This window comes from Mesoplodon densirostris, chromosome 14 (assembly GCF_025265405.1).
Source record: "Mesoplodon densirostris isolate mMesDen1 chromosome 14, mMesDen1 primary haplotype, whole genome shotgun sequence".
NCBI classification, from domain to species: Eukaryota; Metazoa; Chordata; class Mammalia; order Artiodactyla; family Ziphiidae; genus Mesoplodon; species Mesoplodon densirostris.
Window position 1 is genome coordinate 20983818 of NC_082674.1, and position 13519 is coordinate 20997336.

Consider the following 13519-nt stretch of genomic DNA (forward strand, 5'->3'; position numbering starts at 1 on the left):
ACTTGAAGGACAGATGCCAGCACCTCCCCAGCTCCTCAGCAAGGCCTTTGCCGTCTGTGCAGACGTGTGTGCCACGAGGGTCTCACCTGCTTCTGCAGACCCCTCCCCTCCTCTCCGAAGGCCCTTACTCTCCGCCTGTGCCTGTTAAATGCTCTTCCTCCACGAAGTACCCCCAATTCCTAGTCCCAACTATTTTTCTCCCATTAGGATTTGTTATGTCTCGTGTGTAACACGGATTCAATTCTGCCTTATGAGTTTTGTTTGGTTTCTGTTCTGCCTAGTTTATAAAAAACATTATAGCATTTAAAAAACTGAGATATTCTTCCTATAACATAAAGTTCACCATTTTAAAGTCTGCATTTCAGTGGCTTTTCGTGCATTTACTATGTTGTGCCACCATCCAGGACACTTCCATCCTCCTCAGAAGAAACCCCATACCTTTCAGTGGCTCGTCCCAGTTCCCCTCCCCCCAGCTCCTGGCAACCACTCGTCTCCTTCCTGCATTTGCCTATTCTGGACATTTCATACAAATGGAATCATACAATCTGCAGTCTTTTGTGTCTTCTGTCTCAGGTTTTGAGCATTTGGTAGCACACCCGTCTCCCTCATCCCCGGGGGAGCACCGTGAAGACCAGATGGATTCCTCCTTGCTCTGGATCCCTGGTACTCAGCTCAGTGCTCTGGTCCTACAAGTCTGTAGACAGGTACTATGGCAGCACTACACGCGTATATGTAATACGTATGTATATACACATGTATATGATTACTATTATTTTCATTTTACAGATGGGAAAACAGGTATGAAGGTCACGCAGCTTCTAACTGTCAGAGCTGGGGTTCAGATCCAGGCAGCCTGGCTCAGGAGGGCCCAGGCACCTCTGTACAGACATGAACCATGAGTTTCCACCCTTCCCTGGAGGTGGGGGCTGTTGGCAATGCCCCGACCATGCCTGGCACCTTTCAGGCAGAGGTGCGGGATGGTGGTGGTGTATGGGGGGGGTCTCATTTACGCTACCCCTTAGCCCCACGTCCCACCCCCAGCCTCCTGCTGCTGACCTTTGTCTCCGTCGTTGGAAATCTTGCGCAGGTCAATGAAGTGGGTGCCGATGGCCACGTCGTTGACCTTGTCTGAGTCCCGGATCTGTACTTTCATGCGCTTGCAGAGCGGGGGGAACAGGTCTGTAAAGACCACCTGCTCATTCCACAGCGGCTCATAGCTGCTTTTCTGCACTGAAGTCTTGCCCTGGTGGGAGGGAGTGAGGGATAGGGTTTGTGTACATGCATGAGTGTGCATGTGTGTCTGTGTGTGTGTATATGTGTGTTACGTGTGTGCATGTGCTGTGTGTGTGTACTTACCTCCTCACCCTTCCCCACCCCAGCCTCTCTGGCTCTTCTCCCTCTCAGTGCCCCCCTCCCCTCAGCTCTAGGTGACCTGGGGGCAGTGAGGAATCCCTAAGGCCCAGCCTGGCCTCACACCCCAGCCCCTCTGAGCTGGAGCTCCCCTCATCTCTCTCTCGTCACTTCTAGAGGTGACTCACCAAGGGGATCAAAGGCCAGTCTCATGGCTTCTGATTTTGCCTCATGTCCATCCCCAGGACCTCACACCCAACCCCTTGCACCTCTGGTTCCTGTCACCCCAAGCCCCAGCCTCCTGCACCCCAATACCTTCTGGCCGGCAAAGAAGACTTGCACGTAGGGGTCGACCAGGTCCTTGTTCTCACCAATGAAAGCCTTCTTCATGTTGGCCATGAGGCTTGTGTTCATGCGGGGCAGGCCCTCTGCTCTGTAAATCTTCACGTAGAACCGGGCCCACTGGCGTTCGGCGGGCACCCCGTCGGGGAGCAGCAAGTTCCTGCCGGCACATACAGCTAGGGCTGTGGTAGCCAGCCCTGGGCACCTCGACTCCTGCCTCAGCATCTACATACCCCTGGGGGCCAGGACAACAGGTGAAGGACGGCTGAGAAGGCCCACACTAGGACTAAAAACACTGGAGTTTAGGGCACCTTCTGTCTTGTGATCCTGGGCAAATCTCCCCATCTCTCGAAGCCTCAGTTTACTCACCTTTAAGATGGGAATAATATGATATTCCCTCTCAGAATATGAGAAGGCTCAAATAGGTTAAAATATACGAGTACTTTGTAAACTGTAGCGTGGGAGACCACTCTTAATAATATTATCCAGTTTTCTCAGCTGTGTGTCACATCTTTCATCTCCTACACAAAAACCTCACAACTGGCCCCTACTCTCCCCGCCGGCCCATGGAAGGCATGATTCATTGGATCCTGCACTTTTCCTCACTGAATCCAGATGAGGTCCCAGAAGCTTTCTCAACAACCACTGTCAGCTGCCTGGAATTGGTACAGAAAATAAAACCTCTTTGCTGTCCTGGGCGTAGACTCAAGACCCAGCAGCTCTGGGACTCCGCTCTTTTTTTCCAAGTTTCTCACAGTCAGAAGCCTGGATGTCAAACGACTGTCACTCTTGACTGCCCTCTGTGGACCCCTGCCTGCCCCGCCTCAGTCCTTTCTGCCCCATGAGGAGAGTCCCCGGACACCGAGGCTGGCCTGGCCTCAGTCCTTCCAGGGAGAGATGGGCCATCTGGGCATGGGGGTAGGGAGATGGAGGGTGAGATCTCTGGGCAAAGTCCACCCTGGGGGCTCCCTTGGTGTTCCAGGAAGGGCTGGGCCCGGTCTCCAGGGGCTGGGGGAGGATGGGAGCCTCACCCCTCAATGTCCTCCTCTTCCGTCTCGTTGGCCTTGTGGGGCATCTTGATGTTGTCCCCCTTGCCCACCACAGCGACGTCACACTTCACGTAGCCCTTCAGCCCCGCAGAGATGTCGTCGGGGTCCGACAGGATGGCCCACTTGTGGTGGAACTGGTGTTCTGCAGTGGCGAGAAGGGGCTGCACCTGCTGGCCTGCCCGGGGCGGCACCTGTCCTCGGGGCAGGCCGCGGAGCCCAGGTCATCAGGTCTCGGGGCCCTGGGGCCACAGCTCTGCCTGCCTCTTGGCCAGGGAGACAGAGGTCCCCGAGCAAGGGCGGCCGAGGCAAGGCCCCACCCCTGGCCATGCACCCAGGCGTGTGGCGTGGCTTCAAACAGAGGAGCCTCCTAATTGGTTTCTCTGCCTGCAGCCCTCCTGCCCCCAACCCATGCAGTCAACCACCATGCAGCTGCCAGACAGAGCCCTCAAAGAGGCCCTCCCTCTCTCACTCCCCATTTCACACCCACCTGAGGCTTCCCAGTACTTGGGGGAAAGACCACAGACCTCAGCATCCCCTGTGGGGTCTCCTGATACAGCTCTCCCCAGCGCGCAGTCTTCACCCTCCACCCGCCCACCCCTCCCCACCCCGTGCTCCTGCAAGCAAAGCTGTTTACCCCTCTCTGAGTAATTCATATTGCTGTTTCATACCCCCATGTCTTTGTGGCTGCAGTTCTTTGAGCTTGGAATGCCCCCATCCTTCTGCCCCCCACCCCAACCCTCCACCTGCCTATTCACACTTCTAATCATTTTGTTCATGTGCTTCCTCTTCCATGCAGCCTTCCCTGACTTCCTCAGAAGAGCTGATCCTGGCCCCTTTCCATATGCACATCTCCTATCTCACTGTCACTGTGATTATCTACTTATTGTCTGTCTCCAGTTTCAGACTGAAAGCCTCCTAGAGACAGGGACTGGTGGTGCCACCCCAATACTCCCAGGAATTAGGACAGTGTGGAGGAAAGGACAGATGTCAGGGGAGGAGCCCACTCTAGGACGGATCTGCCCCTCCAGGTTGACTTTAAAGCTGTTTGCAGGCATAGCCTGTACGGAGGGCACATCTTCTTCCTTGATTTTGTGTGGGCACTGGAATCTCCAGGGACTCAGACATTTCCTCTTCCCCTCCCTCCTCTTTCAACTTCTACTATGGTTCAGACCTGTTGCCAGCAAGCCTCTGTCCCCATTCGGTTCTGTGAGATGTGTTTAGGACTGTGTGCAGAAATGGGCCTGTTTGGGGATAGGCCAGGCCAACTGTGTCTCCGGAGAGATAACGCCATTGCAGAGTCCGAAGAGACAGACCGGGATGGTGAGAGTGGAGTAAGCCATGTGTGTGAGGGGTCACTGGAGGCCGTCAGCTGAACTGGAGCATTTCAGGAGGAGGGGGCCATGTCCTAGGCTGCCCCAGAGCTTCAAGGGTCTTGCCAGAGTGGATGTTTGTGGGATGGATACATGAACAGATAGATAGCCAGATGGCTGGATGGGGAGATGGATAGTAGAAGATGGGTGGTAGGGTGCCTGGTTGGCCCAAAAGGTAGATGGATAGAGGGATGGATGGATGGCAGATGGATAAATGGATAGAAGGATGGATTAACATACGGACAGGTGAGTAGGTAGATATGTGGGTGGGTGAAAGAATATATGGGTGGATGGACAGATGTGTGAATGAATAGTTAGATGAACTGCGGAAATTTAGCAAGGAAAGAGAATAAGACTCAGGAGGGACATACAATTTGTCTTCAGAGTTAAAGGCTATTTGAAGAGCGAATGGATTTTTTCTTTCTGTTCCTTCAGACAGAGATTGGACTAGATGTTTTTAAGGTCTCTTCAAGCTTGAATGTTCTATGATTTTGTGATTCTTATGTGTATAATCTTGGGTTTTCAGCTTAGATTTCCTGGTCTGAGTCATAGTTATGTGCACCAGCCAAGTGTCTACTAGGTTGAACATAAGGAATCCCCAATTTGTTCAACCTAATAGTTTAGTGGCATCTCTGAGACACAACTTCTTTTAGCCTCATTTATCTCGTCTGTAGAATGGGAAGGAATGCTGATGTCTCCCTCACTGTTTTGTGAGGGTCAAATGTGATTGTCTGGGTGGAATTGTATTGTCACTGTCAGAGGGCCTCATGGGGTCCTTACTGTACCCGAGTGGCGGGTTCACTTCAGGGACATGGGTGGGGCCCAGTGCCAGCTTGTCTGCCCGTGGTTCCCAAGCTGGCCGTGTGGTGAGTGTTGTCTGTCAGGCTGAGGCACCTTCTCTGTCTGGTCCAACCCTCACCAGCCCTCTGGGCCACGGCTTGGGGTTCCCTCACTAACCCCACGCGGTGTTGGCGTATGGGTTCCCCCAGAGCTGCTGAGCAGATAGCCCACGCGGCTGTTCTCAGGCAGCCTGGGTCCCTGGACGGATGGTCAGTGAAGGTGTTTTCAGGGCACAGTGTCCCTCAGAGACTGCCCCAAGCATTGGGTGTTGAGGACAGCGTGGCTCAGTAGGGACTCTGGAGTCACACGGCCTGACCTCACTGTAGACCAGCTGGGTGACCAGGGAAGCCCCGGCACTTCTCTGGCGCCCAGGCCCCCCAGCTGTAAAAGGGGGCCATGCTGCCGAGTCTTCAGGCCTCCCGTGAGCCCCGCCGACTGGGCGCAGGTGGTCACTGCGAGTGTATGCAGGCTGGGCACCCCATCGCTCTGCACACCTGAAGACCGTGAGCACTCAAGGCCTCACCTGAGCCCAGGGCCCGCCAGGGTGGGAGGCACTGCGTGTCCCGGGCTCCTGGAGCTGACCGGCTGTGCAGCTACTCACCCGGCTGGGAGTACACGGTCCCCACGTCCATTTTGAAGGAGCCCACCAGGGTGCCACTGCGCAGCAGGTTCTTGGAGTGAATCACCTTCCGGGCAGAACCACCAGTCACCAGTCAGGCGGGATGGGGCTGAGGCTTTCCGTGGGGCGGGGAAGGGCTGACTGATAGTGGTGCCATGTCACTCTTGCTGGGGATGTGAGCTTCAGGTGAAGCAGGAGGGCGTCTGGCAGGGCAGGGGCGGCTCTCTGAGGCTTAGTATCAGCCTCTGCTGCCTCGCCTGTGCCTTGCTGGCTGCCAGGTATGCGTGAGCAGGTTGTACACTCGACAGAAGGATCTGGCTAACGGGGTGAGAGGGGCCCACATCCAGCCTGTGCCCCACTTGCCCGGCTGTGTGTCTGGGTGCGGGTCTGCCTTTTTATGGTTGGCCCGCCCAGAGGGGGTACCCTTTTCAAGTTTGCACAGAGGTGCCGTTTGAGCTAAGAGCCCCGCCTGCCGGGGACTGCCCCCCACTCACCGAGATCTTGATGATCTTGTCGAACATGACGTCAGGAGAGACATGGAAGTCGAAGACGAAGTACTGGAAGGCGGAAGGACCCAGACTTGCTGTCACTTGGAGGGCAGAGGCTAAATGCCGGGCACCTCCTTCCTGACAGTGCCTGTCTGCACCCCGGCCACTTCCCTTGAGCCCCAAGGTCTGGATGAGCGGGAGGGGCAACCACTGGTCCCCCCTGACCCCGGGGGAGCTGGGAGTCATGTGGTCTTGAGCAACACATCTTCTGAACCTCAGCTTCCTGAGCTGTCAAACGGGGGTAATGATGCCCCCCCCTCAGAGTCTTGTTATGAGGCTTGATGAGATACATGTAAGATACTGTAAGACACGCTGTGGTTATATGGGTCCCACAGACATCACCATTAAACCACAATGCTGCCTAGAAGATGCACCCCAAGTTTGGAGGTGTTTAAATGTAAACTAAGCTGAGCCTTAGAATTTAGAACGGATGCACTTAATCTGCTTTAAATGTAAGTGCTGTGGGTGCGACCTGTCCTCTCTGGCTGGGAGCTGCCACTCACAGTTGCAGGGCCCACCCATCTGTCCCGGCCTCGGTGTGCAGGCGCCGGGAACGAGGGTGTGGACAGCGAGCAGAAGGCCCCCTGTTTTGGTGAACTTGTGGGCAGGGAGATGGAAGAAAGTTTGCCGAAGAGCTTGGAGTAAATGAGAATCTGCTCCTGGCTGCTGGAGGCTCACACTAGAGCCTTGTGGGTAACAGCGCCAGCTTTACAGCCAGAAAGACTGAGCTTTTACTGTTGCTCCAATCACCTCCCTTCCTGAGCCTCAGTTTACACCTCTGTGACGCGGGGATAACGAGTCAGGGCCGCCATGTGGAACTGCTCCGGGGCAGCATTCACGGGGTTGCTGGGAGGCGTGGTTCGGAATCTAAATGAGATGACCTGGGTCAAGCATTCAACCCAGGCATGCACACGGCCACTGCACAATGAATACCAAGTGCTACGGAGCACTATGCCCAGCTGCTGCTGGTCACGGGGGACTGAAGCTCTGGAGAGGTGGGTGGTACAGGCATCTAGACACGCAGATGGTAACCGACGCCTTGAGGCTGGGGAGATACCCAGGGAGAGAAGGAAGGACAGTAGGAAGGAAGCAGGCCCAGGACAGGGCTCCAAGAAGCAGCAGCACTTCAGCAGTGGGCACAGGGAGTGATGCCAAGAAAGGCAGTGAGGAGAGGTGCTGGAGAGAGGGGAAGGCAGGCGAGTGGCAGGAGAGGTCCCCAGGGTGGGGGGCGGTGAGAGGATGGAAGGACCGGGGCAGTCCAGGGAGAGGGAGGAATGGTGGATGTTGAACTTAGGGACAGTGAGGTCCTTGATGTCTGAAGAAGGGCAGTTTCAGGAAAGATGGGGGGCAGAAATGAGTGCAGGGATTCAGGTGAGGAAGTGATGGTCACTAGGAGGTATGTGGGACTGAGGAAAGGCATAGCTAGGTGGATAGATAGATAGATGGATGCATGGATAGGTAGATGGATAGAGAGATGATAGGCTTCTAGTTCCTGTCCTTGATCATAATGGTTCTTCATAGTTGTGCTTAGAATGTGCTACAGTGAAATGCCTTATAGACAAAAGAGGAGTCCAAAGAAAAGCAAAGGCAGAGTTGGTGATGCTGAGTGGATGATATAATGGTAGATTCTTTGGGATATAGAAAGAGAAGGATTCAAGGCAAGGGGGGAGGTGGTTTTAGGCAGAAGGAAGACGACAGTGTCTGGGACCGGATGCGCCGAGAAAAGATCTTGGCCTGGTCTGTGGATGGTCAGGTTGTTCTGGGGATGGGGGTGATGGTTATGAGCCTCCCTTCACAGGAAGACAGGTCCAGAGCCAGGCAGGAGGGTCAAGGCCAGGCCAGGTGCCACAGAGCTGTGTCAGCCCTAGGAGAGCAAGCTAACTAAGCTAGAACTCTGAGCTGTCTGTGGTCATGTTCCTTGTATTTCCTGAACATATTTCCCTTTTGTAATGACTTAGAAATCTAAGTGATGTTGGTTGTTCTCACCTCCCTCTATTGTGTTTAGTGGAACCAAAGGTAGGTTCCCATCAACTCAGAGAATTAGTGGAAAGCAGCACACCCCTGGGACCAGGGGGATAGTATAAAAGGAAGAGAAGAAAAGGGAAAGAAAATTCTAGCTTTGGGGCTGGGAGGGATCATGGGAAGATAGTTTAGAGCACTGGTTCTCAACTGGGGCCGATTTTAACTCACGGGAGGCATTTGACAATGTCTAGAAACCTTCTTGGTTGCTACATCTGAGTGGAGGATTGCTATTGGAGGATTGCTTCTATCTAGTGGGTAGAAGCCAGGGATGCTGCTCAATATCCGACAATGCACAGGACAGTCCCCTACAACAAAGAATTACCTGGTCCAAAGTAGCCACAGTGCTGAGTTTGAGAAACTCTGGTTTAGAGGAAACAGAAATTGAATAAATCAGAGTTACTTGGGTTTGTGAAAAAGAACAAAAATATGATCAGGTGTAAATTTAAGATGATCCCAAGATGAGTGGAATAAATAGTTTTAGCGGATATAAATGTAGAGTTTGGAAAATGGAACTAGGAAGTGTGCTGTTTGCACCCGCTCTGTGGCCAGGCTTGAACTTGGTGCGGAACAGATACCCAGCGGATGTCTATTTCTTCGTTTGGGCAAGTATCCATTCAGCAAAGTGTTACCAAAGCCCTCTAGGTACATGGCAGGCCCTGGGCTGGGCTACAGCGATGCAGGAGACTGGGAGCCTCCCGGGTTAGACGTGAAGAACCAACTGCAACTTGGGGATGTTATTGTCAGAGAAAGAGGAATGCCCTGACCTCTGACCTAGAGAGTGCAGGGAAGGCTACTCAGTGCAAGGACATTTGAGCTGGGCTCTGCAGGGTGAGTAGGAGTTTGCTGAGGAGCCACAGAATGGGGAGAACAGCTCTGTTTCCTTGGGAAGGAGGAAACCATTTGAATGAAACATGAGGCATGTGGGCCTGCTGCAAGGTGAGCCCTCCCCTCAGGCAAACATGGCTTCACCACTATCAAATAACTGTGGAAGGCCATGGGGCCCTGTCTCCACATCTGTTAGGGAAAAATAGACGTTATCTAGGCCGGAGGTTTTTCCAGTCAGGGATGTGTCCTGACATAAGGTCAGAGGTGTCGAGCCTGAATTTCCTGACTCCTGGGAAGGTTGCCGCATGGGGCTGAGGGGGGTGCTGAAACAGCAGTGTCCCAGCCCTGTGGCCCTGCAGGAAACCAGCTGTGAGAATGGGGTCCATTTGTGGTCATTGAGGAGACCTCGGCCAGGCTCTGGCTTTAGCCTGGGTCCCTGTGAAGGGCAGAGGTGTGCCTGGGTTTTCCTCCTGAAGGCCCACTCTGGGGCTGCCCACAGTTTCCCAAGTGATGCCCTCCTCCAAGCAGCAGGCGGCACCCTCAGCCCTCACCACCCCCAGGACAGACACCGAAACACAGGATGCAGGTGCCTCGTTTGGCCAGGGTGCCCAGCTGACTTCTGGCTTAGTCTGACGTGTGCTCAGGCATCTGAGGGGCATCCTTCCCCAGAGCTGATTAAGATGGGTCCCTCCCTGGAGCCCAGAGTCATGATGCTGTGTCTGGGGTGTCCATCCAAGGTGGCAGACAGAGCGCTGGGCAGAGGCAGGGCAGTCTGGGCCCTGCTCTGTCTACAGGACTCTCTGTGATCTTGGCCCTTTTCATATTGTGGCCTCAGTCTCCTCCTCTGTAAGATGGGGAGATTGAACTAGGTCTCTGAGGTCCTTAAACTTCGATGTGCCCTCAAACAGCTGCAATGAACAGCAGTGGGTACTGGGCCTTTTACCCCTCACTCCCCAAGCATCACGGCCAGTGGTCTGGAAGGACCCCAAAGAGGTTCAGGTGCCCATGGTGGCAGCTGAGCAGAGAGCGTGCGCACACAGAACCCAACTCTGGCACGTAGCACCCAGGCCAGGTCTTTCTCCAGGAGCTTCAATGTCCCTTGGGTAAGATGGGATTGATGGTGACAACTTCTGACAGTGTGAGAGTCAGAAGAGTTGATGCACCAAAAATGTTTACGAGAGTGCCCGGCACGCTGGAAGGAGGCGGCCCTGCCCCGGGGCTCTGGCCTGGGAAACATCTGGGACCAGGCCTCAGGGGGTGCTGGGAGCAGCACAGGAGGACCTGGGGTGCTATTCCTTTCACAGGGCGGCCCCTGGCCAGACCTGTGTCTGGCTGGGATCTGGACTGGGGCTTCAGAGCGGGCAGCCCTGCACCTCAGCAGCTGCGGGTTGTAACGGGCGGGCCAAGGTTACGCCGGCTGGTAGCCCTTTGTGCCCCTTGACTCCCAGCTTCTCCTGTTGGGCCCCATGGGGCCGGGGCCCAGCCTCTGCCACGGTTCGGAGGCCCCTTCCCCACCTGGGGCCCCGGGCACTGACCTCGTTGTAGTAGGGGCAGTTAGTGGACTCCTTCATGGAGGTGTACTTCTTGTCGTCGCCCACCTCCACGCACACCACGGGGTCCACGTTCAAGCCCACCAGCTGCCGAGCCTCGATCACCGTGACGCTGACCTGCGGGCAGGCAAGAGGGGGAATGAGAAGGAAAGCGGGTGAGGTTGGATCTGGTCCTGCAGGAGTCGGGGCCTGGGCAGCGGGCTGGAAGGTGCCGGGAGCCAGCACCGGATTTGGGTGCCAGTCTGCCTGCCGTACATCCGCTGGTGATCCTGGGCTCTTTCCCCCACTAAGCCTCACTGTCCTCATTTATAAAGAAAGGGCGTGGCTAGATCACCTCCAAGTAGGTGTGCAGCAGAATTACCAGGTGGGAGGGGAAGGATGGTGGGTAAAGACCCTGAGGCCCCTGGCCACACTCCAGACCAACCCAGTCCAGTCTTGCGGGAGGGGTGGAAGGAGTGGCGTCCAGCATCCATATTTTTAAAGCTCCCGGGTGATTCCATGTGCTTCAAGTTCTCCCCGGCATCAATGGCCCTGCCTCACCGAGGGCTGCAAACCTACCTCCCAGGTTTTGTGTACTCCGGCATTAAGCTTTCTAAGTCTCCATTAATATGCATTTAATTTTCTGCTCCAGCATTTCTCATTTTAAGCCTGCAGGCCTCTGACATCTTTTTTTTTTTTTTTTTTTTTTTGCGGTACGCGGGCCTCTCACTGCTGTGGCCTCTCCCGTTGCAGGGCACAGGCTCCGGACGCGCAGGCTCAGCGGCCATGGCTCACGGAACCAGCCACTCTGCGGCATGTGGAATCTTCACGGACTGGGGCACGAACCCGTGTCCCCTGCATCGGCAGGCGGACTCTCAACCACTGCGCCACTAGGGAAGCCCTGACATCTTCTTTATTTCTGGAATTTGGCTCCCTTTCTACATTTCTGGCTCCCCTTCATTTGTTTAATTTCTTTGAATGCCCAGTGAGGCTTTGGTGCCCACCTGAACACACCTTTTTTGCCTTGATACATGTATGTTGTGTGCATTCTGTATCTTTTTCAGTGGCATCCACCTCTCTTGAATCTTATTTCTATATTGGGAAGCCAGTTGTTCATCCATTCAACAAATATTTATATTTATATATATATATATATATATATATATATATATATATATATACAGAGAGAGAGAGAGAGAGAGAGAGAGGGAGGTAGAGACGTGTGTGTGTGTGTGTGTGTGTGTTCATGTATGTGTTTGTGCACATACTCTTCCTGAACTCTCACTGTAAGCCATCAGTTCTTGCTTTGGATCTGGAGGTGTCAGTGGCCATGGGTGGGCCATGATAAATAGGAAGAGGCACAGACTCGGGTTGCTGGAATGGCATTGAGCCTCAGTTTTCTCAGCTATGAGTGGAAGACGCTACCTATCTATAAGTTTGTGTGAGGGTTGAATGAGATAATGTGCATCAAAGTGCTTCATAAACAGTAGACAGGTCTAAGAAATGTGAGCTCTTGTTATAAATGGCTTCTCAAATAGAATTTACTTTCAGTTAAATGGCTGGTGTCCCAAACAGATAGGGTCGTGTATGACGCTTAATATTGTTTCATTTAAGTCTCTTGAACTTGCATTTTAACAAAATGGCTTATGTTGAGATAGTATTCGCATTTACCTCAGCACTCTTCCAATGAAACTGTATGAGTTGCTTTTTACGATTCTCATCTTGGAGAGTTGGTATTTTAATTGCTGTGCTTTGATGCGACTACTAAATATGATTTTACTCAAGAGAATCATTCTCCCTTTTCATGAAAAAGAATAGCCATGAAAATTATCATCCACTGTGTCCATCAGATATTTATGTATCTTATAAATATCCGGAGGCCAAGAAAAATCCACACAACAAAAGTAACGATGTTAAAAAAATAAAAACCCTGATGACAACGAGAACGTTACCAAGCGAGTATATAGAACTGGAAACTGAACATTTACTAATTGAAGTAATACTTGAACTATAAAAACAAGCATTTCTATGTGGAATGAGGTTCCAAATGGAATGGAGCTGAGAATCTGGAGCTCTGAAGGAGTTCAATAATCATTGTTTCTTCAGGGAGCTAAAAGGGAAGTAGAGCCAGCTCTGAGAAGTTTACTGTGAAGAGAGTAAACAGACACTAGAAGTCCTTCCAGAACATTCTTTGCGTAGGAGTTTATAGAGTTTTAAGCTCTATGAAACTTTATACCAAAGATTTTTTAAGAGCTCATTTCTTTCCCAAAACGAATCCATCCCTTTTCCTCCATTAAAAAAAAAAAAAAGATTTTCTGTAACTCAAGAATGGGAAGTAGACAAACACAGTTTTGGTCTAATAAGGTAGTAAAGATATGCCATCAGGAGATTAACTTTTGCAGTGTGAGAGGTTGGCTGGTTTTTATGTTTTTCACCCAGGGACTCAGCCGTAATGATAGCCTTTTTGTCCCCTGCTCCTTTTCAGGACCCAGAGTTCCCACCTTCTTCCACTGAGCAGAGCCAGTGATGGTGGACGACCCTAGCTGGAAACTCTGACACCAGGCGGGAAGCAGGTAGGGAGAGGAGGGCACAGGGCTGAAAGGAGAACAGGGTGGGGCAGGGGGAGGGGGCTCCAGTGCGTGCTCTTTGCAGGCCGAAGGGTGGCCTGAGGGGTAGCCTGAGAGCGCACAAAGGAGGACGCGGCCTGGTGTTGGTGGGAGAGGAGAATGCCAGTCCTGCTCGCCACCCCCCCGCCCCCCGCCAGTGCTCTATGGAGGGGAATGTATCATTTGGACTTGAAATTAAAAAAACAAAACATTGAACTATGAAGAAGGGGATTTCAGTCATCAGCAGAGGACTCCATCTTTCCACGATGGAGGATGGGGAGGCAAATAGAGCCACTAAGGGACCAACTGACCAGCTGACCAGGGAAACTCTTTTTTTTTTTTTTTTTTTGCAGTACGTGGGCCTCTCACTGCTGCGGCCTTTCCTGTTGCGGAGCACAGGCTCCGGACGCACAGGCTCA

At 53.0% G+C, this 13519-nt stretch overlaps 1 protein-coding gene across 3 annotated transcripts in view; it reads right to left on the reverse strand.

Moving 5' to 3' along the window:
* The window catches only part of OTOF (otoferlin), a 90164-nt gene that overhangs the window by 20808 nt on the left and 55837 nt on the right, over nucleotides 1-13519 (reverse strand). For all 3 annotated transcript variants that reach the window (XM_060116656.1, XM_060116654.1, XM_060116655.1), the window contains 6 exons: nucleotides 10501-10632; nucleotides 6065-6127; nucleotides 5553-5637; nucleotides 2724-2883; nucleotides 1666-1852; nucleotides 1057-1243 (listed from right to left, as the gene is read on the reverse strand). In XM_060116656.1, coding sequence (XP_059972639.1) covers nucleotides 1057-1243; nucleotides 1666-1852; nucleotides 2724-2883; nucleotides 5553-5637; nucleotides 6065-6127; nucleotides 10501-10632 — 814 coding nt within the window. The remainder of the gene's footprint in view (nucleotides 1-1056; nucleotides 1244-1665; nucleotides 1853-2723; nucleotides 2884-5552; nucleotides 5638-6064; nucleotides 6128-10500; nucleotides 10633-13519) is intronic.